This window comes from Centroberyx gerrardi, chromosome 4 (assembly GCF_048128805.1).
Source record: "Centroberyx gerrardi isolate f3 chromosome 4, fCenGer3.hap1.cur.20231027, whole genome shotgun sequence".
NCBI lineage: Eukaryota > Metazoa > Chordata > Actinopteri > Beryciformes > Berycidae > Centroberyx > Centroberyx gerrardi.
Window position 1 is genome coordinate 28,534,269 of NC_136000.1, and position 25,335 is coordinate 28,559,603.

At 40.4% G+C, this 25,335-nt stretch overlaps 1 protein-coding gene across 1 annotated transcript; it reads left to right on the forward strand.

The window, feature by feature from the left end:
- The first annotated feature begins 13,661 nt into the window (after positions 1–13,661).
- On the forward strand, positions 13,662–18,616 carry dnaaf4 (dynein axonemal assembly factor 4). The gene is made up of 8 exons (XM_071919356.2): positions 13,662–13,784; positions 14,390–14,537; positions 15,016–15,149; positions 15,263–15,604; positions 16,612–16,721; positions 16,809–16,962; positions 18,284–18,389; positions 18,498–18,616. Exons 1-8 carry the CDS (start codon positions 13,662–13,664, stop codon positions 18,614–18,616), a joined length of 1,236 nt encoding a protein of 411 aa, XP_071775457.2.
- Positions 18,617–25,335: the final 6,719 nt, after the last annotated feature.

Below are 25,335 nucleotides of genomic sequence, written 5' to 3' on the forward strand. Positions count from 1 at the left end.
AATATTGCTATCCCCTTCATTCTCCATATGTCCTTGGAGAGATGCATCTCTCACACCATTCTGAAGTAATTAGTTAAACATTAACAGAGAGGCAGTTTTCCACGTTCTCACCATTTTATGAATGCCATTTTATGGATGTAAAGCTGTAAAGCATAATCGCTGAGTGGGAGGGGAAGCGAGTTGTGAAAGATGAGATCCGTTTGCAGCCATTAAACCTTCCAGTTACTGGACTGCCACTCTATTTCTAGCCCAACTTTCTGCTCTTCCTCTCTGAGGTGGAATAATTTCACAATCAAACATTGTAGATAAGCCTTTTGCTTTTATGTAGTCATACGGTGAAAAAGTCATTCATTGCAGGTAGAGATTCAGTGCCTTGCTCAATGCTGAACCTAAGACCACTTGGTTATGGAACAATCTCTGACACCATCGTCCAGTTTTAACTTTCTTCTTCCATAATACAGAATAGCTATATTATCTCCAATTTCAAGCAATACTCTGACATTTTGAAGTTTAGTCTGTTATTTTAGTCTTTTTAATCCTTATTCATCTTCACCCAATACGTCATATTTCTACTTTTGTCCTTCAGTTTCCCTAAAATTCCTTGTTTCCATTTCTCCAGTGTTGGCATTCCTCACTGAACTAAAGCAACTAATGCAAGACTGCATCAAACTATCAAGGCACCCTTTTAATATATCCTTGGCCTAGACCGATCTGAATTAGAAAGGACCCTAAGTAAGTAATAAAAGTAAAAATATACCAAGTCAAGGGGTAATTTACCTTCTCTGGTGTTCATACCAGTTAAGAACAGATGAAGAAGAGGCTGAATATGAGCATCAGTCCAGACTGCGGTTTGCCCTCGCTTCATTTTGTTGCTGCTAGGCTTTCAAAGCAAGAGGAACTGCTGGCTATTAGATGTCAACATCTGTCATCTCATACCCATAAACCCTTGTGTTTTGTGGTTGTTTCCTGCTGTTGGTACAATTACGTTCTCACTCTCATAAATTGTACCGTAGTTCTCTTGGAAGAGGCATCTCGATGCGGTTATTTGGTGCCACAAGCTCAAATGTCATTGTTCTTACCTGGCCAAAGGAATCGAGCTAAAGGAGTAAACGCTCCAGAGTTTGATGAACCGCTCCAAACATGCCTGGTGTGGTGAGTGATTCCAGACTGAAGTTGTTTTGCATGATTCTCTCTGTAGCTGTGGCGGATTGCCAACGGTCATTACTTTTTATGCAGAAAAAGTCATGCATATTTCTAAACACATTTTGTCATGACACCCTGCCATCGCTGGAGATGCCTGGTGTTGTATTATGCTGACTGTCAAACTGCTAATATCACATTTCCTCTGTCATTCTGTTTGTGGAAGGCCAAGGAAACAGCGAGCCACTTCCCCTTTTGTTGTGTAGTATTCCCATTTCCATGACTTTCTGCTGTTTTTCCAGCTGACCTTGACAGCACAGTCACATTCAAAGCCCCTGTATATGTGGCTTTTAGTCATAGCGAGGAAAAACGCTGGTGTCAACTGCAGTTCAATGCCCTTGTCAGGCCTTACGCAAAGGAACAGCGCAACAATAAAATACAAATACTTGTTAAAACCTACAGTAATTCCTAAGATGTGAGAAAGATGTGAAAATTCTAAATGTGCTATAAAGCCAGGTATACACAGGTACAGGTATAGACAATGTTTAAAGTTTTTTTTTGGGGCATTATTGGTGTAAACTAGCAGGAATAAAATATCACTCAGATTACTTATCATGAGGTAGACTCACATTACTGACACCAACCCCAGAACAATATGTACAACACCTAACAGGGCTTCAATAGTTTTATTACTGCCGGGAAAAATTACATGTATCCCGGCAACTACAGACAAGTTTTACTACGCCAAGACTATAAAATATCACCTTGGCTATCGTTGCACTATCTCCTCCTTATCTCTGTAATACTCTGATAAAAGTGTCATTCACCTTAATTTGTCAAGCCAAAGGAAAGAACTAATCAAAGGGTTGATTGAGTAGAAGCTGAAACCTTATTAGTTAGTAGGGTGGTTAGTGGGTGGTTTAGAGATATTATGTCCCTTTGACATTGTGAAAGATGGTGATTTTCACTTACTGCTAAATGAAACTTAAGGCCATGATGTACAGAGAACATTCAGAAGCAGTGTAAATAAAGTGTAAAAAAAATATATATATATGACCAACTGTATTTTGTTGTTGTACCTTTCTTCCATTTAGATCACTATTGAATCGGCATTGTTTTTATCCACTTTACATCCCCATCCATCCATCCAGGCGATTTTCCACCTTGCATGGACAATCATTCTATTCTATTCTATTCTATTCTATTCTACATTACCTCAGGATGTTGCAGCTGAATTATGGTTTTGGGTGTGGTGATGTGATAGCTACTTGGAGTTTAATATAGTTTGAACTCTGTTGCTTCAAGAGATGGTCTGCAGGGCCATTGGGGTGATTGGCCCCCTTTGGTACAAATTCATTTTGATTTTATATGTTGTGTAGTTGCGTTATGGTATTGGACTGTATTAGAGTGTATTGGAAACCTAGATAGATAGCTAGATACCTATGAGAAGTGAGTTTAACACAGAGCTCCAATCTGCGATGACGATGAATACTACATTCTCACCTCATTGTCCTTCTCTGCCTCATCTCTCTCTCTCTCTATAGGTAGCTAGACTAGCCATTAATTTACTTACAGTCGCTTGAAAATAAAATCTGATATCTTGCCTCTTACGATTGCTTTACAAACAAAAAATTGAGAGGAAGCCAGCCAGCTAGGCCAGTTAACTGACGAGAGGTCGAGCAAAGCAGGCTGACATGAACAACAGTGATCCCTCATCTACTATTATACACATCAAAAACTCATCTTCATCATAGCTAGATTAGATTTATTAAAAAAAGATATCAAAAGATGTGTTTAGCACATTCAAAGGCATACCATTATTTATTTCCACTGTATCAACAAACACAAACTCTCTCTTCACAAATGAGCTCGCCTGGGCGCAGTCATGTTTCAGAATGTAGTGGGGGGTGGTTTCCTTATTAATGGGGGTTACAATGGGAAAACCAGCACCTTTGTCATCTTTTGTAAGGGCAAATATAATATTTTATTGGGGGGATTGTACTGACCAGTTCTGATTATTTAGAGGGTCATATTAAGGGGTTACCACTCCCCTATCCCCACCGGAGATTACACAATTGTGTGCAGAAATGTAATTGTTCCTGTTCCATGCAGAGGAAAACAAGACATTTCTGTGTTGCCAGCAACCATCGAATGAGAGGTATGAATGCATCGATCAGTCAGACAATAAGGCCTTGTCCACACTAAGCCGGATAAATTTGAAAACGGCGTTTTCGTCCACACTAGCATTTCCATGCAGTTTTCTAAAAGTTTCCCGTCCACACCAATACGCAAAAAATATAGGAAAACGGTGAAATCTACCCTATTGGACATGCGCAAGCCTCCGACCCATGACCTATGTCGTTACCACCATGGTTACTACAGTTTACGGAAGTGTTGTCATGGCTGAGTAGCAGAGCCTTAAACGCCAACAAGATGTCTAAATCATGACAAAAGACGGACAAAAGCGAGCCAGACTTCCTTGTCAGGACAGACGGCCAAGTTGAGCTGCTTTTGAAAGTAACGAACGACTACAAGACCGCCAAAGCCACGGAGAATATAGACTGGGAGTCTTTTGGGAGTGTGCCTACCGCCTGAGATCACATGACAATCCCACTTCAGCGTTTTTGAAAAGCTCCATTTTCCCATCCACACTACAACACGAAACCGGCGTTTTCAAATGTATCCACTTTGGAGAGCATTTTCAGAAAGCTCCATTTTTGGTGGTCGAAAACGCCATCTTAGTGTGGATGGAAGGCCAAAACTGAGAAATAAATATGCGTTTTCAAATTTACTTAGTGTGGACAAGGCCTATAAGTCAGACAGTCATCAGACACTCTCACCTCATATTGAGCGATGCTTATTTGCCCACTGTTACAGTCTTGCTAATGTGTGTAAGCTTAGCAATTGCAGTGACTAACCTATGCGTGACAAAAAAAAATTGCCAGCCAATACTTAAATTAAAACTAGATTGAGCCAGCAAATCAGTTTTGCGTAACAGGTGTGGGATTTTGTGGAAGTTTGGGCAATGCTAACGAAACATTTTGGCTAACAGACTACTGTGATACTAAAAGACAGCTAACCTACCAGAGCATAGCAATACAGTAGAGTGGATCTATTGTTCTTGACAATACATTGGTGAATGATGTGGTTATCCTGATTATTCCAGGACTGTAGTAACTTCAACTACAGTAGCAGATGATACTGCACACCTAGATAGGCGCTTCATTTGTTTTATACCCAGACTTCAGTTTATTCACTCAGCGCTCCCTTAAAAGGTAGCTCCATTTCTGAAGTTGCTCCTAGTGCTTTTATTTCTAAGGTTGTAACACATTGTGCTCTGTGAAATTCTGATAACACAAGCTCTGGTCCATTGGGTGGACCCATCTGGTGTATGACATGCTCTAACATGACAGCTCCAACCACAGAATGTCCGTAAAGTTTTCTGATGACAAAGGGACGAAGCTGCGGATCTCATGGTCCTAGAAGAGAATTCCTACACTTGCTCATGGAAGCTTCTCTTGTCCAGCCTGAAATGTTTGAGGGAACTGAGGGAAACCTCAATTTGGCACTTGATTCACAAGGTATGTATTAGTACTGCATGTGATCAATATAGTTTAGATTTTTTTTTTCAACCCTGCGATGTATTTAGATTTTTACACCTAATGGGGAAAAAGGAGATATTTTTGAAAATCAATACTGTGGCTCCTACTGAAGGTGACCAAGGAAGTGTGAATGCCATGCCAATTTTTCATGGAGGCAAGAAGGGCTAGGCCTATTGCTTGGTACTTGGAGGGTGTCCACCGTGTTTCTTTTCACAAACCCTTATCAAACCACTGTAAAATGTAGTTGAACAAGAAGTTGAACTACATGTAGTGAAAGCTGCACTGTGTGTAGTTTTGAGACGGAAATTTGAATATACATGAGTGATTCTATACAAAAAGTTACATATTTACATTGGCCTAAATAGGCATTACTTATCAGTCATGTACTCACAGCAGCTATTGTAAAACCTTCCGTTCAAAATGTGGAGGACTATGAAAAGGAAACCTATAGACAATTGGCTGATAATAATTTTTATGAGAGCTTCCTAAGTGTTCCCATACGCCAGTTCAAAACTCCTACTTGAGATAACGTGAAATCACTACAAATGAACACAACTATATGAAACTAGACCACCCTGTATTACCGTTATCTGTACACTCCCTGAAGTGCATAAAAGTCTTATCAACCCAACTGGATGACGAACTGTAGTGGGGATAAGGAGTTTAAAAATAAACTCTCTTCCTTTATGGACTCCCTTTCTTTTTTCTTTTTAAAGCCTTTTGTCTTGGAAAAGAGATACTATTGAGTCAATAGTCTGTCACTGTGCTGAAGTGCACCTGTGAATGAAAACACATCAGTCCTCTCAAGTGTTGTTATTTCAGGGATTTCCGATTATATACAGATCCATTTTTTTTTTCACCTATGGCAAAAACTGAATGGGATTTTGGATCCCATATGCCAATTGTTCTGTTCTTAACATGGCTGAAATAATGTAAGTAGAAATTACATGATGAAGCTGATATGCATACATACATATTCCCATTCTAATCAACGCTCCTGGATGGTCGGAGCGGCGGCCATTTTTATGTGTACCATTCCATAATATAAAACCTCCTTGGTACCGTTGGCCTAGCTTCCTTACGGCAAGTCGCAGCAAAGACCAAGCAGTGGAAAACTGGCGTTGCGTTGTCTCCGTCGCTTTGCTGTCAGCGGGGAGCTACTCAAGGATTTTTGGATCGATTGGGATTAATCGCACTATATTACTGTTGGTAAATCGTCACATTTTATTAATTTAACGTTAGTCTTGTAACATTACAAAGCTACCATAGAAAACAGTGGAAAGCCGTTCTATGCATTCAAATTCTGTGAGAGAGACACAGGAAAGATTAGAAAGAGGGGGATGACATGCGACAAAGGTCCCAGACCGGATTCGAACATAGGACATCATGCTTACCTGGTATGTGCCTTAGAACGCTGAGCTACTAGGACACCCCCAGTTATTGAAATAAATAAGCAACAGATTTAATTAAAAAAATGTTAACAACTATGGTGCTTAAGTTTTGTTATCCTCGCTTCACATAGGCTACGTACACACTGCAACTAAATACGGTTGTCACTCCTCATTGGAGCTTAATCATGTTACGTTCACACACAGTTCGGTTATTAAGGAGAGCGACGAGCACATTCTACAACCGAACTCACTCCCTGAAAATTCAGGTATTTTACTGAATTTGAGGGCGGATTCGGTTAGTCCGAGTAGTGTGAACCAGAACCGGACTGGAGAACTGGTTGTTACGTGACGTAAGGTGCAACACTCGTTGCGTTACTTAAGTGTGGCTAGCGATTTTATTTTTTCATTGAAGTCCATAACTTTTTTGAAGCCTACATTTCAAACGCATTCTAGTAACGGCCTCTAAGGATCATGGATATTGTAGTGTTTGGTGCCGTTTGAAACACCGAAGCAACAGAAAACACAATTTTGCACTAACGAGGCTGAAACATTACAGCAACCTTGAGTTTCGTTTTCTGATCTTGGAGACTCAAGGGGTTCTCTGTTGTTTAATATGGCAGCTATCACTGAAGTTAAAAACCCTATGAGTCTAATGGCTGGAGAATCTGCATCAATGATGTAACTCAGGCTCTTCCCGGATCATGGGATGTCCTCTTCTAACTGAATTCTTGGCACTGGGGACACACAGCAGAGAAGAAAGTGAGACACAGTAGGCAGACACCAATCCACACAGGATCCTTTGCAAATTCCTCTTCTTTCTCTGCAGCAGGTAGGAGCTGATTGCAAGTGGCTGCAGGTGTGTGAGCTAACCCCAGGAGCAGAGCAGCTGTGAATGATAGTATTGATTGTCTATTACTTTGCCCAACTGCATTCTTACCATGCGGCGCTGTCTGTGGTCCTACCAGCCTTCCTATCCCTTGGGGGTGCCAAGGCTTCTTCACATTATCAACTAATGACAACACAACCACAACAGGCACCTTATACATGGGAGACACTGACAGATCTTTTACAGACAAAATTTTGATCAAATTTTTTTGATCATTGTCAATTAGCCAATTTTCAACTGTTGTGCAATGAGATGAGCCTTTGTCATTATTTATTTGACAAATGCATTCCCATCGGTATTTATTGCACAAAAACCTGCTTCAAGTAAGTTTGAAACCAAAATTGACAGTTTTGTTAAAATCAAGTTTTTATATTTGTTTGAAATTTTATTGACATTTGCTGCTTCCATTCAGCATATCTAATTTGATACATCAAAACAAACACAGCTTCAGAAACTGCAAGAGAGTGATAAAGGAGTAGAGACAGAGAGAAACATTGAGGCAAAGTAGAGAGGAAACTGGCTTGTAAAAAACTGAACATGATTGCTTTACAATGAGTTCTTTCCACTGTGACTCTGCATATTTCCAACCACAAGCCTTGACCTTAGCGTCCCTTACAGATAGCCATGTAAAGTTTCACAGATATATGGGTTCGCTTCTGTTTAGATATCACTGGTGTCATTCAGCAATTTACTTTGCCATGGTTTTTTTTTCCAGTAACTGAAAGCTGACAATATCCCTCATGTGCAGAACATGTCATGGTCCTGGAAACAAGCCAAATCACTGAAAATGCATTGTAAAATGTTAATTTTGAGTTAAAAAAAATCATAGTTTTTCTCAATTACAGAAAAGCTGAATGTGTGTGCGATGAGGTTTCTCTTCACGAATGTTTACTTCATGCAGCAAGACCATATTATATCATCTGTTTTTAGAATTTTTATTTTACTCCCAAGGGAATAAAGCAGGAACTTTATTTCCTCTCCAGTAAAATGAAACTCAGATTGTTAGCCATCTAGATAACAAGAAAACATGAAGTCTATTACAACATAACAGAGGTCAGAATCAGTTTGCACCAACCCTTTTTACCTCAGTCTCCTCTGTTCTGTTCTGTCCATAAAGATAAAACTGGATGGGAATGAGCAGATTGCTGTCTCATTCACATGTCAAGCACAACAACAGCAGCATATGATTCTAATCAAGAGGGATTACTTTTATAGACTTCTATTTATCTTACCAGATAAGATAACTATTTGTATAGCATCTTTCTAGGCATAAAATCACGAAGTGCTTCACATTTTAGAACATAGAACAGATGTAACGCAAAATACAACCATTACATAAGACATAGCACAACGTACGTCAGTTTAAGAGAATGCGTGACAGAAAAGGCTCTTAAGTCCTTCACCTCTTGTTTTAAGGTTGGACCTTGGAACAGCCAACAGGATCTGCTCAGAGGACCTGAGTGAGGACACCACAATTTGGCAATATAAGTCAGAGCCTGACCATGAGAGCCTTGTAGGTGGCCGGAATAATTTTGGAATCAACTCTATACTTGACTGGAAGCCGCAATGAAGGGAGTCCAGTATTGGCGTAATGTGGGACCTACGACTAGTTTTAGTCAAAAGCCTCACAGCAGCATTCTGCACCAACTGGCTACCGCAGATTTGGTAATGCAAGAGAGCGAGGCCTTGAAACAGTCCAGATGCAAAGAGATAAAAGCAGTAATCATTCTTTCCAAATCATGAAACGATAAAACTGATTAGAGTTTGGCAATGTTTTGTAATGCGAAGAGGCGAGACTGAGTTAGCTTGCTCAAAATTTGCATAAGTGTTGAAAATTATGCCTAGACCTTGATATGGATGCTAGTGGATCATTTCTCTGCACGATCTTGCTTGTGATCAAGTATTTCTGTTTGATCAGAGTATTCATCCACGGCCTAAGCCTTCCAAGAAGAATACCATGATTAATAGTATCAAAGGCTACAATGAAGTCGTGTAGCGGCACAAGAAGAGCACTCCCCATTAGGATGTCATTCGTGACCCTGAGAAGAGCTGCTACTTAGTTTCTGAAAACCAGGTACAAACTGATCTGAAAAATGTTCCTGTTTTCCAAACAATCCGGGAGCTCACTAAAAAACACTTTCACCATGCAGGACTTTGGATACAAAGGGGAGCTTGGGGTTGGATCTGTACTTTTGTAGGAATGAGGGATCAAGACCAAGAAGAGACCAAGATCAAGAAGCTAAAAAGCAATCAGACCTAAGCTTGCTTTAAGGAAAGATATTGGTAAGACATCTAGTGTACAGCATGAGGATTGCCTAAGGAACTCTGTATCAATCAGACCTTGCAAGGGGATAGGGCCGGACTGGCTCAGCGGGTCAGGACAGATAATTACTACAAGAGATAAGGGACCTGATATTCTCTGTAGACCGCATGTCCAACTCACCATACAGTCTTTTCTTCAAGAATTAGCTTAGCTTTCATACAGATTAGGTAACACATTTTGACAGAATTCTGATACTTGGGAGTTTTAATGAACATATTACATATCTATACGGTACAATTGCAATTTTGTCAACCTTTGTCTCTCCAAGAGAGGCTGGCTCAGCATCTTGCTCTTTTCCAGCAACATACTGCATCCTACGGTTGACCCAAAAACAAAATACAAAAAAAACTAATTGAAAGTCCTTAATAAATAACAAAAGCAGTATAAGTACACAATCACTTTTAAAGCACGGTTAGGTCCAAGGACCCCAGGTTTTATCACAGACTCTTTAACCCCCAATCAGTCAAACTCTAGGCTTAAGACTAAAGGTGATGTGGAACGAGCTGCCTGAGGAGCTTAGGATACCAGAGCCACTACCATCTTATATAAGCAAGTCAATGAAATGTTTTAAAAAGTGATTTAAGTGATGTCTTGATCCACTATTTTTATCTTCCTTGTGATGCCTTCTTGCTTTACTTGTTTTAATTAATTCTATTGAGTTTGATGTTTGATTTTATCTGATTGTTAAAGCACTTTGTAAAATCTTTGTAAAAATAAAGTTGATTATTATTCTTCTTATTCTTTTGTTCTTTTTATGATGATGATGATGAGTTTTTGAAATTGGCCCCCAACTTGCCCCTGGTCAAATTAAGGGAAATTTGGACACGGGGCAATGGGGCCACGTGTTATAATTACCTGTTTCTGATGTCAGCCAACATTTTTTGTACTGGCATTTGATTCTAGAAGTTCTACAGAGTGGAAATGTTACATGAAAACGTTACATCAAAGACTCAGGCTGACCTTTGGTATAAGACTGTGGCTCATCCAGGTGTGTGTGAGCAGATTGGTCAGGTGATAAAAGCCGGTGTGTTCATTCACGTGGTCTGATACTCAACTCACCTGGCTCCCAGCACACACACACGCACACACACACACACACACACACACACACACACACACACCTACACACATACACACACACTTAACTACCCAGATAGCACTGGCTCAAAAGCTGGTGTTTATCTGAGGCTGTTGTTGCCTTGCTTCAGCGGCTGGTGGCAGAATCTGCACAGATGGCCAGAGAGGAATAGCTCAGTATTGTTACCCTTTGCCCTACTCACTATTGTTTTCCTCCACTCCACTGCTTTACAGCCTCCAGCTCCTGTGTCAAACCATCAAATGACATGCATGGATTGGTCAGGTCTGCTGCATAAGTTTGGAACATTTAGTTCAGTTCAAGTTCAGTTCAGTTCAACTTTATTATAATCTCAGAGGGCAATTGTTTCCCAGGCCAAAAGCAACACAGCAATAGACAACACAAAGAACAATACAAAAGTTAAAAAAGACATAATCAAACACACATCGCAGTGGGTTGTAATTCAGGTTTATTCGTTCACTTCTACAGTTTAGTCAAAAAACACAACCAGGTTTTTGGCTTGTAACACATGTAACACACACACACACACACACACACACACACACACACACACACACACACACACACACACAACAGAAAAATGTACTCAGAGTATGTGGTCAGCCACAGTAGACCAGACTATTTAAGGGTGCAATAAGTGAAATTTTTACTGCCCCATAGCACAAAATGACCATATATATCTGTAGGTGTTGATAGGGTTGTTGATCAATGACTCAACCATTACTTCACCAGGGGCACAAGGCACCAGCACCAGGTCAGGTTGATTCACAATTCTCATATTTTAGACTGCACAAGGCAGCATTTTTGGCGACAACTCTTAGATTAGATTAGATTATTTATTTAATGACCACACAGCCAGGCTGGTGGAATTTGTTTTCAATACATTAAACAGGTTCCAACATAGAAACATAAGAACATCAGTACATCATACAATCAATACAATATACAGTACAAGACCCACAACACAGTACAGTAAACATAACATGTATTGCATAACGTTTCATGGCCATAACAGCATAGACATTAATGGAATTTGTCAGAGGGAGTTCAGAGTTCGTATGGCAGTTGGAAAGAAACTGTTTTTAAAACGGGTTGTTTTGGTGAGCAGAGAACTGTAGCGCCTCCCAGAGGGCAACAGCTGGAAAACATGGTGTGCTGGGTGAGTGGGGTCAGAAATTATTTTTCTTGCCCTTTTCACTGTCCGTTTGTGATGAAGTGATTCGATTGATTGGAGGGGGATGCCAATGATTTTGGATGATTTGTTGACAATGCGCTGTAATTTATTCCGGGAGTGAGTGTCCAAACTGCTGTACCAGACTGTTATGGATGAAGTGAGGATGCTTTCTATGATGGCTGAATAGAAACGGAGCAGGAGATGTTTCCTCACTCTGAATTTCTTGAGCTGACGGAGAAAGAATAGTCTTTGCTGGGCTTTTTTAAAGATGTGGTCTGTGTTGATCTTCCATTTAAGATTATTGCTTATGTGAGTGCCAAGAAATTTGAATGAGTCAGTGATGGATATGGGTTCGCCAGAGATGAGTACAGGGGTTTTGGAATTTGACTTGCGTCTGAAGTCGATAATGAGTTCTTGAGTTTTTGATGAGTTGAGTAGAAGGTTATTGTCTGTGCACCAGGTAACTGCACGGTTTATCTGTGCACGGTATTCTGTTTCGTTGTTGTTTAAGATGAGTCCTGTGATGGTTGTGTCGTCCGCATATTTGTAGATGTTGACGGAGCTGTAGTGGGATGTGAGATGGTTTGTGTAGAGAGAGAATAGCCAGGGTGAAAGGACGCAGCCCTGGGGTGCTCCTGTACTGAGGTACAGAGGGTGAGATGTGCTGTTGTTTATCTTTACTCTCTGTTGCCTGTTCCAGAGGAAGCTGCGGATCCAGTGACAGATGCAGGGGTCAATGTTTATGTCCAGTAGTTTATTGAAGAGTTTGACCGGGTTAATTGTATTGAAGGCAGAGCTGAAGTCTATGAACAGGATGCGGGCGTAGGTGTTGGGGGTCTCCAGGTGTTGCAGCATGTGATGGATAGCTGAATTGACTGTATCCTCCACAGACCTGTTGGCTCTGTAAGCAAACTGATATGGATCCATGAGGGGAGTGGTGCTGGTTTTCATGTGAGTGAGGATGATGCGCTCAAATGACTTCATGGCCACGGAAGTAAGGGCAATCGGTCTGTAGTCATTGAGGCAGGAGATATTGTTGGTCTTAGGCACAGGGATGATGGTGGATTGTTTGAAGCAGTGGGGCACTGAACATTGGCAGAGGGAGGTGTTAAAAATGTTGGTGAAAACAGGGGCCAGTTCCGCAGCACAGTGATGGAGCACAGTTGGGCTGATGCTGTCTGGGCCTGCTGCTTTATTTTTCCTCAGTCTTCTGAAGGTGGTCCTCACCTCTTCCTCCTGGATGTAGAAGGGGGGGGATGGAGGAGGGGTGGGGAGTGAAGGTGGTGGGACTGGTGACTGTTCGAACCTCCCATAGAAAATGTTGAGTTTGTCCGGGAGCTGATTGTCATTAACAGGTGTGGGGGTAGGTCTCTTTTTGTAGTTGGTGATGTCCTGAAGTTTTTTCCAGATGATTCTTGTGTCATTGGTTGAAATTTGTTGTTCTAGTTTTGTGGCATAATTGGATTTGGCTTTTCTTATTGCAGACCTTAGTATATATTTGGCAGCCATGTAATCCTCCTTATTTCCCATTATGTAGGCAGAGTTTTTCTCCTTCCTTAATATTTGGATTTCTTTGGTGAACCAGGGTTTATTGTTGTTGTGGAGCTTCACTGTTTTTGTTGGGATACATAGTTGCTCACAGAAATGAATGTATGACGTCACTGTACTTAATAGTCTTAATAGTAATTTTGTCTAAAAGCACTTGAATGCAGCCTTATTGGCTACAACTTTTAGATATTCACAACAGCACTTGAAAGCGGCATTATGAGCTGAACATCCCTTAATTGTGATGTTTCCGAAAGCACTTGAAGGCAGCACGAGGTCTCTGGTGTCCATGGCAACGAGACGCCACTTGCAACAGAACGACCACTTCCTGGAGTTTCCATAAAAGTCGCCTTTTGCCGCAAAAGTCTGGCTTTTTGAGAGAATACTCTTTAAACATCTCTCTGGCTGTGTTTTTGTTCATTGTTTGGGAAAACCGCTGCAGCTAACGGTTAACGCTACTACTAAAGTTAGTTATCACATCCAGGCTAGAGTCACCAGTTGGAAATGCCTTTGATGGTGAAAGACTACACATGGACACAGACAGAATCGACGGTTTATATAAATGTGCCTTTGAAAGGAGCGAAGGCTGGGAAAGTGGACATACTCTCTACAGACGACTATCTAAAGGTAAAGTTAACCGTTTAACGTCAAGGGCGTAAAGCTAGCCTCGATACGTTTCCTTGCCTTGCACACTGAGAATGTAAACACCACACTCCATTTAGAAATCTGCCAATTCAATGTGACCTTGCATATCAACAACCGTGCACACCTCGTAAAACATGGCTAAAAAACTATAACGAATCGAGAGCGTCTTCTGGTACTTTCGGCATACTTTACTTATTTTATTTATTTACATTTAGAACTTTTTTTTCAATAAAACTTGCTTTTATTTTAAAACAACTTTTACAATTGATCTAAGTTACACTGCGCGCTCGTGATGGATTGGCTCGCTCAATAACAGGCGAACCATCACATTTTATTGAATTCAAGTGGTGCTTGGTGAATTGGATGTATGCCGAATTGAAGAGTGGCTCATAACGATTCAGAAATGGTATTAAATGAGTTATGAGGGATGTACGTTTGCCGATAAGCAAGGAGGCGTTAAATTGCAAGATTTTTGAATGATGGTTATCGTGCGGCCTCTCTCCATACGAAATAACTGCAGGTACTGTATCAGGGATGCTTGTCTGCTAACGCTAGCTAAGGTACTTTACTCTTTCGTCTCTGCACAGGTCCATTTCCCACCGTTTCTGTTTGAAGCATTCCTGTCTGAACCTATAAATGACGATAAAAGCTCCGCAAAGATTGGAAACGGAGTTGCAGTTATCACTCTGCCGAAGAGGACCAGCAAACTGTGGCAGCATCTCATGATAATTAACAGTAAGGAAGTACATCAGTGCACATTGTTATTTTTTTGGACTTTTTAGTACTTTAATTAGTATTTCACAACTCACCAGAAGCATCATTTCACTAAACCCTATGGCCTTGCATCTAATTTGACACCAAAACTTCCAAGACCTGCTTATATCCACAAACTTTCTGGGAACAAAGCGGAGCAATGACTGTAGCCTTACAAGATATTATTATTTGGTCAATGTGATTAATCATTAAGAGTACAGGTCACCAAACTATCATCTTAGAGGGAACTTTGGTCCTGAATGCTCCCTGATGTGAATGTTTTTTTTTTTTTTTTAGATATGGCTTCCAAATAAATTTCTTGCATCTTTTGCTTGATCTTTACGCTCCATCATAATGATAAACCTACAAGCGCAAATTTGGCCTCACTTAGGCTGAGGTATGGACAGTGCCCAATTGACGCCCATGCAAGTCACCTCTACCTTGTGTGAATGTGTTTCAGATGATAAAGAAAAAAGGAAAGAGATTAGAGAGAGGGCACTCTTGAAATACCAGGAAAAGACTGCTGTGGAGTCCAAAGCCAAGGCAGCGAAAAAGCAAGAAGAAAAAAAATACGCACTGGAGAAAATGATGAAGGTAGGCTCCTCACCGACTATACAGCGCTTCAGTCTAGTGCCCAAAGATATCATTTGCAACGTGTTCTGAAATCTGGCAAGAGTTCTGTATTGCCTTGTCATTTTTGTCGCCAGCTTGAGCAGGAGGAAAGAGACGCTATCCAGAAAATGAAAGACGACGAACGTGAGAAATCGACAGCAGAACTGGAAGCGTGGAAACTAAAGCAGACACAACAAGCAGAGGAAGAAGCCCAGCTGAAGCTCCGACGTCAGAGAACCGACCAAGAGAAATCGAAAGCCGTGAAAAAGATGCATGCAGATGGATGTGTAGATCCAAGAGGCGGCGATGGAGCAAGTCGCGAGAAAAAGCAGGCGGATTTGCCTGCTCCGAGATCCGCTGGAAACATTCAGATCAATTTTACCCCGCGAGTGTTTCCCACGGCCCTTAGGGAGTCGCGAGTGCCTGAGGAGGAAGAGGTGAGGGGTATGTTGCTGGTAGATTTCACACAGGGAGGGACATTTAAAGACTCCTGAAGAGGACTCAATAGTCTCTAGCAGGAAATATAGGCTAGTACTTCTATGTTGACCCATTCAGAAGCTTTACACCCAAGACTATGGATGGGACGATATATCAAAATTCAATATATCGTGATACAAAAATGTGACGATACGTGTTGTGGGGCAGAAAAATTAATCGCGATATGAGCTCCATTTTATTCTGCTGTAGTAATCACAAATGAGACGCTTGACCATCACAGTTTCACAAGCTCTCCATCCAAATTATATTATTTGCACTTTGTAATGACATTTTTAAATTATTGTTTACATTCTAGCAAGGCAATGCCATTGCTAGACACATATGTGTCTCAGAAATAAACAGAATTCTGCAGTCAGACTTTGTTGTCATTGAACTTTTATGTATTACATCGTATCGTGGTCGTATCGAATCGTGAACCTCATATTGCATATCGAATCGCATCGTCCCATCCCTACCCAAGACACCAATGGAGCTCATTCAGAAGCCTTACACAAGGGAAAGACACAATATTTTGCATTATTAACATGTGGAAACTTGACATTTTCATTTAGAGGATCAGAAGAATCATTCAGGTAGTCTTCCTGAATCGCTGCACACATCACTTGACTTCCTCTAGTAATGTTTTCATCCTTTAAAATTAACAGTAAACGTCTTATTTCACCTGCTGTCCCTCCGCCAGTATCCTGACAATCCAATTGGAGATGAATTGGAGATGTATTTGCATTTACACTTTGTTGTTAATGTGGTCAAATGTCTCTGACCACATCGGAAGGAGATTCGGGTGGATTTTCAAAGCGTCTTTGGTGCATTTACACCTGAACTTTATGCATTTTTATTTTTTATGACAGACATAGAGTATGTCTGTCATAAAAAGTGTAATTAAAAGTTGGAATTCACATGCTTCTAGACTGACATTAGCACCAAGTTTATCCTTTCATCCAAACAGTGGCTCAAAAAGCAAGCTGAAGCAAGGCGTGCAGTAAATGCAGACCTTGAAGAACTGAAGGACCTGAAGGAGGAAGAGAGGAACCCTGACTGGTTAAAGGAGAAGGGGGAGTAAGTGACGCCTCCATTCAATTTGGACAATCTCCATTGATAGCTGTTGTATTTACATAATCACTGACTGCGCTCCATCTTTTCCAGCAAATGTTTTGCCACCGGCAACTACCTGGGTGCAGTAAACGCCTACAACCTGGCCATCAAACTCAACAGAAAGATTCCAGCCCTGTACTCCAACAGGGCCGCCTGTCACCTGAAATTAAGAAATCTCCACAAAGCTATTGAGGATTCCTCTCAGGTCTGTATTGTCCGCATGTATCATGGATCTGACTCCGTCTGTCCTCTGTGGCGTGTTGCGGAATACACTTGTAATTCTTGAATCTTAAGAAATTAAAGCGTCACTAGGTACTTCACGGCTCCAAGTGGCAGTGAGAGGTAACTGTTTGAAATTTAAAGACTTCAATACCCAGAAATCCTGTAAGGTGACGTCAGTAAACTGCACACAGCACTCTGTCTGTGATGTTTTATACCAAAGGATACCAAACTCACATCAACACTCTGTTATCCAAAGTCAGAACACGAATTGGTTTCCTCTACCGCAATAAAGCATCTTTCACCCACTCTGCAAAACATTCTCTCGTCAAGATCACCATTTTACCAATTCTGGATTACGGTGACCTAACCTACAGGATTGCCCCCAGAAACCTTCTCAATAAACTGGACGTCATTTACCACACTGCCATCCGCTTTGTCACCGGTGCCCCCCTCAATACTCATCACTGTGACCTGTGTTCCCTAGTGAACTGGTCATCACTTCACACTCGGTGACAAATCCACTGGTATCAGTTCATTTATAAATCCATAATTGGTAAAAATCCCCCATACCTCTGTTCCTTACTCAACATCTCCACCAGCAACCGCAATATACGCTCTGGAAAAATCATAACCATGACCATCCCCAAAGTCCGCACCTCCTTTGGCCGCCACTCATTCCATTACGCTGCCTCTAGTGACTGGAATGAGTTGAAAAAGTCCCTAAAATTGCACACCCTCATTCCACTGCCTTCCTGTAACAGCTCATTGAAGACATCATTTCTGATTACTGCACCTGCTTCTGATTTTCTGCTTCTTCTGGCCCTGCTACTATACATACTGTAGATTTCTGCTGTTGTATATATTATGTATATTATGTATATTGTGATGTTTCAATTTGACTCATGTTGTCTGTTTATGGTGATTATGTTTTTTACTATTGTATAGACTTGTGTACTGTTTTTGCCTCTTGGCCAGGTCGTCATTGTAAATGAGAATTGGTTCTCAATTGACTTACCTGGTTAAATAAAGGTTAAATAAAATAAATAAATAAAAGAAACGAGAGGAAAAGGATCTAATATTGGATTTCACTCTTGAAGAATTGCCCATACCTGACACCAGAATTTCATTTGGGCAAATAGGAAGAATCTCCAGCATCTCAGTTGTTGGGGAAGGGACGCTCTGGTCTGTTGTAGCCCCGCTTTGTAATTTAGCCCGATAAGATGGGGGTATCTTGAAAAAAATCTTGCCCAGTGCAGCTTTAATGTAAACCGAGAACTAAAAGATACCCACACGTTTCTCTGCAGGCGCTCGATCTGTTGACGCCACCGGTTGCTGCCAATGCATCTGCCAGAGCGAGAGCCCATGTCCGGAGAGGCTCTGCTCTCTGTGAGCTGCAGCTCTACACAGAAGGTTTGGAATTCACCACAGAGGCTCTTTGCGTTGTTCATTTTTTATTGTACTCATTTTAATTTTGTTTTTAATAGAATAAGATAAAGATGAGATTGCACTTTTTCACAGGTCTTCAAGATTACCAAGCTGCTCTGATGATCGATCCTCAGAATGAAGGCCTACAGGCGGACGCACACAAAATCAGGCAGATTATTCAAGGTAGTGCAACCGACCCTGATAAAGAGTGAGAAAAACCAAAAGTATTTATCGTGTATGGCTGTTTGTATTTTACAGTGTTATTTTCAGTTTCACAAGGGTTTAACAGTTCTTATAAACAAGGTTCCCACACAGAAGGTATGGAATTTTAAAATAGTATTTTCCAGGCCTGGAGAAGGTATGAAAAATGATAAAAGGGAGAAAAGTTTTGGAAAAGTCATGAATTTTCACGACTTTTCCAAAACTTGAAACTTTTTTCATGAAAAGTTAATGTTTTGTTTTTTTTCTTGAATACTGTCAAATGTCACAAAAAGTTGTGGAAAAGTTCTGAAAACAGTCTAGACCTCCCTGTTGGAGGAAAATATTGTTGGTAAAAAAAATTTAAAAATAAATTAAATAATCCCTGATTTCAAAGTTAAAAACAAACTAATGCTTAAAGTCAGCGTAGTTGATGGTTATTTTTTAATTCAGTCTTTAATTCAGTCATGGAGAAGTCACATTTTGGAATTGTATCAGTGAAAATGTGTGGAAATCTGTATAAATAATCCAGGTTTGAATATGGAAATTTGAGGTGGTCTTGCACATTGAACCCTAAGGTTTCACCCATGGCACTGGTGATGATTTTTTCAACCACTGGCAACATCATTTATGAACTATGAACTATACATGACCAAACTGGGTTTACAGGGTTGATGCATAACTGTAACCATAAAGTCATATGTTCAATCCCTGCAATAGCCAGTGTGTCCTGTCAGCATGTCCTTGAGCAAGGCACTAAACCTCCACCTGCTCACTCATGCTGTTTGGATAAAGGTGTCAGCTACAGACCTGAAAATGTATATGTATGTAAATGTGTGGGTAGGATGTTGGTAGTTTTGGTGTAGAGCAGATTGCATTGGAGGCTGGTTAACTGTGTGGGCAGAGCGCCCTCATGTGGTCAAGTGTTGCACCTGCTGTAATGAAATGCAACTATATGAATTTATATCACTGTATAAATCAACAAAACCAGCTTTATTTAAAAATAAAGTTACAGCTTTGTTCATTATAACTATTATGTATGTTTATACTGACAGTTTCAACTTTGATGAAAAGCTCATTTCTGGCCTTAAAAGTGCTTTTTGATATGAAAACTAATTTCACTTGTGCAGGTATAACACATATAATTTCTGTTGGTATGAAAAGATTAGAAGATATTCTTGCATTATTTATCTTTACCATTAAGTAATTTCATACTGACACAGTGTCAATGAAAGAGGTTTGTGTCAACTTTGATTAAAAGCTTATTACTGCCATTAGTAGTGCTTTCAGGATGTGAAAACTCATTTCACTTACAGAAGGAGCTGCCATATTTAATGTCTTTCTGTTGAATTTACAGCATTGTCTGTCATCTATTATATTTGTTCTGAAACACCCTGTTACATTACAGTCAACCTACTTAAAATGCTGCTTTCTTGCTACAGTTGTGCTTTACAGAGCTTCAGCTCCTCTCTCAGAACACATGGACATCACAGTTTGCCCATTCCCAAATCTCAGACTTTGGGAATGGCAGCTTTCCTTTGTAAACACAGCCTTAACGTTAAGCCCTTTTCCTCATGCCCAACCCAGCCAATCATTTTGGTGTGAATCTGAAGTGCAAATTGAGGTCAACCGATCAGACCACACACTGGGTCAGGACCCAGCGTTGGGACGGCTGAAGTGGGTCTCCAACTGATTCTGGAAAAATGGTTTTGTTTTACTGGACAGTTCTAAATGTGATGCGGCAGCTGGGTTTAGCATGTTGCCAAAATCTCCCTAAGTTCCCTTAACATTACATAAGGTAGGCTAAATAAAACACTGTAGGTTAGTCGTCTACAAAACACAGTATATTAGCTTGGGCCAAGAGAAAAGGGTCCCAGAAAAGAATTTTTGTGGCCAACCACTGATGTAAGCAGATCAGCGCTCCAATCCTGCCAAACATTTGAGTGTGACTGTGAAGTAGCACTCGAAGACCTCGCCCTCCAATCTGACCACACACCCTGCCCTCCGTCAATGGGCACGACTGAAACCTACAAACACCCCCCCATCCCCCCCCCCCCCTCCGCAAAGCCGCTTTTCTTAATTTTCTGCTTTTTTTCTAATCTCCTAATCAAATGTGCCGAAAGCTTCCAAAAGAATCGCCAATGGTCGAAATTCGGCATCAAATGAATGGCGTCATTAAGAGGCTTTGATTTGTAGTGGCGCTGCATTGTGGCGGGGCCGTTTCGAGTGAACGATGATCGGTGAATGACTTTCCTGAGCGTTTGAAAAGATAAACACAATTCCGGCATTCACAGACAAGCGAGGGACTTGAAGTGTTATGACAAAAGATTAATGCAAGTGCTTGGAAATGGAGCGAAAGGAGGTGCGTGCAGGGAGTTCACATCTCTCTGGGAATTCATTGCACTGCTTCTCAGCCGTGTTCATTCTGGCAGAAATTACATTTTTATCTGTTTCGATATGTAAAAGTATAATAGTATCCAGTTAGGACTAGGCATGAGTGTGAGGAATGAGTAAGAGGGATAAAAAAACCCACCAAATTTAGCTTTTTTATTATGTCCAGGTTCCCCACAGGTCTTGAAAATCCTTGGAAGTTTGTGGATTTGAGGAAAAATAAAATAAGCCCTTAAAGGTTTTTGAAAATGAATCGATGGCCTTGAAATAACTTGATTTTTTGTAATTATTTTTTTTAAATGAAGCATTTCACCATGAAGCCTCTATGTTGTGTAATGCTGATCGATGTCATGTCTCACCCCAAAAAATTTGGAGTCTTTAATTTTTTACCAAACAACACCTTGAAAGTCATTAAAAAGTCCTTGAATCTGATGTCCAAGTGAGTGTGGGAACTCTGTATGTTGATTAAGTGGACAAGTGTTTTCATGCCAAGGATGGATTTTCCTGTGAGAATAATACAATTAAGAAGAAAGAACATCTTTGTTTTGTGGAATTCTGCCAAAGTGTGATGTATTATCCAAACTAAATGTTGACAACATAACATAAAACGCTTGAAGTAGGACCAAAATGATTGCCACAACCCAGTTAGAAGAGTGTGTGTGAGTGTGTAGGTGTGTGTGTGTGCGTATGTGTGTGTGTGTGAGAGAGAGAGAGCTTCAGCTGGCCCTTCCCCTCTTCCTCTCTTTTATTTCCCTTGCCTTGATCTCTCTCTCTCACTCTCTCTCTCTCTCTCTCTCTCTCTCACTCTCTCTCTCTCTCTCTCTCTGTCTCTGCATCCCAGACAATAATTGATTAACCAGTCGGTTTGTCTCCTCCTTTCCTTCTGTGCGGTCAAACTGCAAGTGACTCTGACCAATGAAACACTGAACAATGTTGACTGATTATGATTATGATGATGATGATAATGATCAGCATCTTTGGTCAGGTCACATGGCCGTATCAATTTCACTTTTAGGAAATGGCCTCGTGTTTTGATTCCTTAAAACAGTCAAATCTTTGAAAATCTTCACAGTTCAAAAACCAGTAATGTATTTTTTTGTAACATAATCCTTTCTATGACAATACTAAATATATCTTTGTTGGAGTTTCCAAAATGTCCCAAAATTATGGAATTAACTTTTAGATTGCTGCCATTAAGTATTCTGAGCATTGCACTCCATGTTGTTTTGATGTTTAAATTATTTCAAATCAGATGTCAAAATCCTGACGGCAGAAAACATGCGCAGCTCTCTCTCTCCGTCTTTCTCTCTCTTTCTTTCTGTGTGTGTCGTATATAATAGCACTAATAATACTAATAGTTCTTTTATTGACCCAGCAATTTCATGGTATGCCTTTTGGAAATTAATATTTACACGGTGCCTCTGTGCCTCTGTCACAGCGCTTGTGTGCGTGATCGTGTGTGTGTCCGTGTGTGTGTGTGTGTGTGGGCAGGCTCTGAGCGATTCCTTCCCATTGTGTGCGAGCCCCGTTTGATTGGCAGGCGGTCGGCCCTCTCGGCTGGATGCTGTAGTTGACTGACCAGCACCATATGGACGCCTTTAGCCTCGCATGGTGACTGGGACACACACTGGTGCTTATGGACACCGCTCTTTAACCCGTTTAACACACTTTGACAAAGGCTCTGAACCCCCCATGTTTATATGTATACCTGCACCAAGAAGGGTTTTGGAATCCAGCTAACATGAACTACATTCTGGGCTACAATGCAAGGGGAAGTTGCTTGCAACATGTCAATGTATTTGTCCGTGTAAAAATATACTACATCTATAAAGAAAGAGAGAGGTCACACGCTAACATACTTGTTTCTAATTTATGAAAATTGTGACCTGAGAATGTTTTTTGGAAATATCATCATTGGTAGACTACAATTTTTACTTATCCAACATGCTGTTCAAATGTCAAATTGTTTTCCTTAGCTAAACACACAAAGCAACAGACAGGGATGGAAAGACTAACCTACCAAAATATACTACTCAAGTTGAAGTAGCCTACTGTTACTTCAAATTTTTATTTAAGTAGAAGTAAAATTACTGGTGCTAAAATCTACTTAAGTAAAAGTAGAAAGTTTAAAATTTAAAATGTACTCAGAATAAAAGTTAACGTGTCACTTCATTGATGTTTCTTTTGCTATTAGTGATCCAACTAGCTAGCAAGGCTAACGGACTAGCTAGCCAACAACCAGGCTAACCAATAATGCTGTAGCTAGATAGATTACTTTTTGGCTAATGTTGACTAAGCTATTATTATGGATACATTTGAGAATTTAATGTTATAGTTTGTTAACATGACCTCCACATACTTGTGCAGGTTTGATGCAGATGCATTAGTTTCTAATATGATGCTTGTGGAAAGCCTACAAAAGTTGTACTCTGTAATGGATATAATTTAAAATGTAACGAACTAAAACACTTAAAACATACTCAAGTAAAAGTAAAATTACTGACTTCAGCTACACAAAAAAGCTACAGTAAGGAGAGTAAATGCAATTCATTATTTCCACCCTTGGCAACAGTGAATATATTTACACCCTTGACACTAATTAAAAGCATGTCCATGACAAAAGCATGTTGATTTGTTGATTTAAAATAAAACTTTTAAAAAAATGTTATTACATTTGGCACATTCAAGGACTATTCTGATTGAAAAATATGTATTATTAACTCAATGAAAACAAGTGTTAAAATTAGTTAAAACCCAAGACAGAATACTTAAACCAAAGGGGAGGAATCAGACAAGGATGTGAATTGAGTCCAACACTTTTAAATATATACGTTCATTGGCAACTATACTAGAAAGCTCAAATACTCCTTAACTCCCCCTGGAAGACCAAGAGGTCAAAGGTCGGCTCTTTGCAGATGACCTGCTATGGCTGTCCCAATCAGAGGAGGGCCCTCAACACCGTCCATCACTCCTACAGACATACTGTCAAAACCGGGCCCTAAAAGTGATTAAACATATTTGGATATTTTTGTAATTGTTAACTTATTGAATACTGCATACATTTCATATTTTTGGCATATTTCATATTGTACACATTTTTCATTTCATTCATTTTTTTCTTCACTTTTCATTTTTAAATTGCTTTTATTTTGCACATCCTCATAATGCTGTGCGTTTTTTCTTTTTTTTCTTCATACTTTTTGTTCATACATTTTCTGCCTAATGTGTTGTAATTGTCTGTTGCGTTATTTTTAAATGCCCCTCATTTGCTTATTTGTTGTATCCTATTACTATTTTCTTCTGAAATGTCCCAATTTCCCCACAGGATTCATTAAAGTTTAATCTAATTTTACCTTATCTTAATAGCTCATGCCCAAAGAGTGACACCTTGCATCAACTGGCTTTGAAGAATAACTCCACCCAAAGAACAATATTGAAACTAATTGAAAGGACTGACTAAATTAACTATACCCATCTTTGACTAAATTAAATGAAGAGACAATCTTGTTGAAAAAAGGGACAGGAGACAAAATCCAACAAAACACAAAACACTCAATGACCGCGACCTTGCCATTGAAAGGATCCATCATGGGCCACGTTCACACTGCAGATGAAAGTGTCCCAAGTGTGATTTCCCTACTCAAATGACACAGATCTGATTTCCTAATCAATATGAACAGCAAAAAGCTGCATGGAGTCAACTAATTCAATTCCCATCTGGTCCCCATGGATATGTGGTAAAAAATTGCATCCTGAGGCATGAGACCTACATGCGACTCATATTCACTGTCAGTTCATATTGGTATTCAATATGGCTTCCATCCTAGAATAGATATGAAGAGTCAGCCATCCAAAAAGAGGTTAAGTGTATATCAGTGTAATGTAAGTGAAGCAGCAAAACTTGTTACTACAAATATTTATGTCAAAGAAAATATGACTCCCCACACCCATGTTTGATTTTAATTGAATGAGTCCTCCTCTCCCTCTCCCTTTCCTTCTTCACCCATTCTCTCTCCTGTCTCCTTCTCCATCTTATCCTTCCATCCGGTCTCATCTCCTTCCCCTTCCTCCCTCCTCTCATTTCCCTGCCTCCTTCCTTCCTCCCTCCTCTCCTTCCCCTGCCTCCTTCCTTCCTCCCTCCTCTCCTTTCCCTGCCTCCCTCCTCCCTCCTCTCCTTTCCCTGGCTCCTTCCTTCCTCCATCCTCTCCTTTCCCTGCCTCCTTCCTCCCTCCTCTCCTTTCCCTGCCTCCCTCCTTTCCTTTCCCTGCCTCCTTCCTTCCTCCCTCCTCTCCTTTCCCTGCCTCCTTCCTCCCTCCCTCCCTCCCTCCCTCCCTCTCTCCTC

Excerpts from the sequence above, each read along its gene's own strand:
- dnaaf4 (XM_071919356.2), top strand. The coding sequence starts at position 13,662 with ATGCCTTTGATGGTGAAAGACTACACATGGACACAGACAGAATCGACG. Across the intron at positions 13,785-14,389 it reads CTACAGACGACTATCTAAAG|GTCCATTTCCCACCGTTTCT; the intron begins GTAAAGTTAACC and ends GTCTCTGCACAG. Across the intron at positions 15,150-15,262 it reads CACTGGAGAAAATGATGAAG|CTTGAGCAGGAGGAAAGAGA; the intron begins GTAGGCTCCTCA and ends TTTTGTCGCCAG.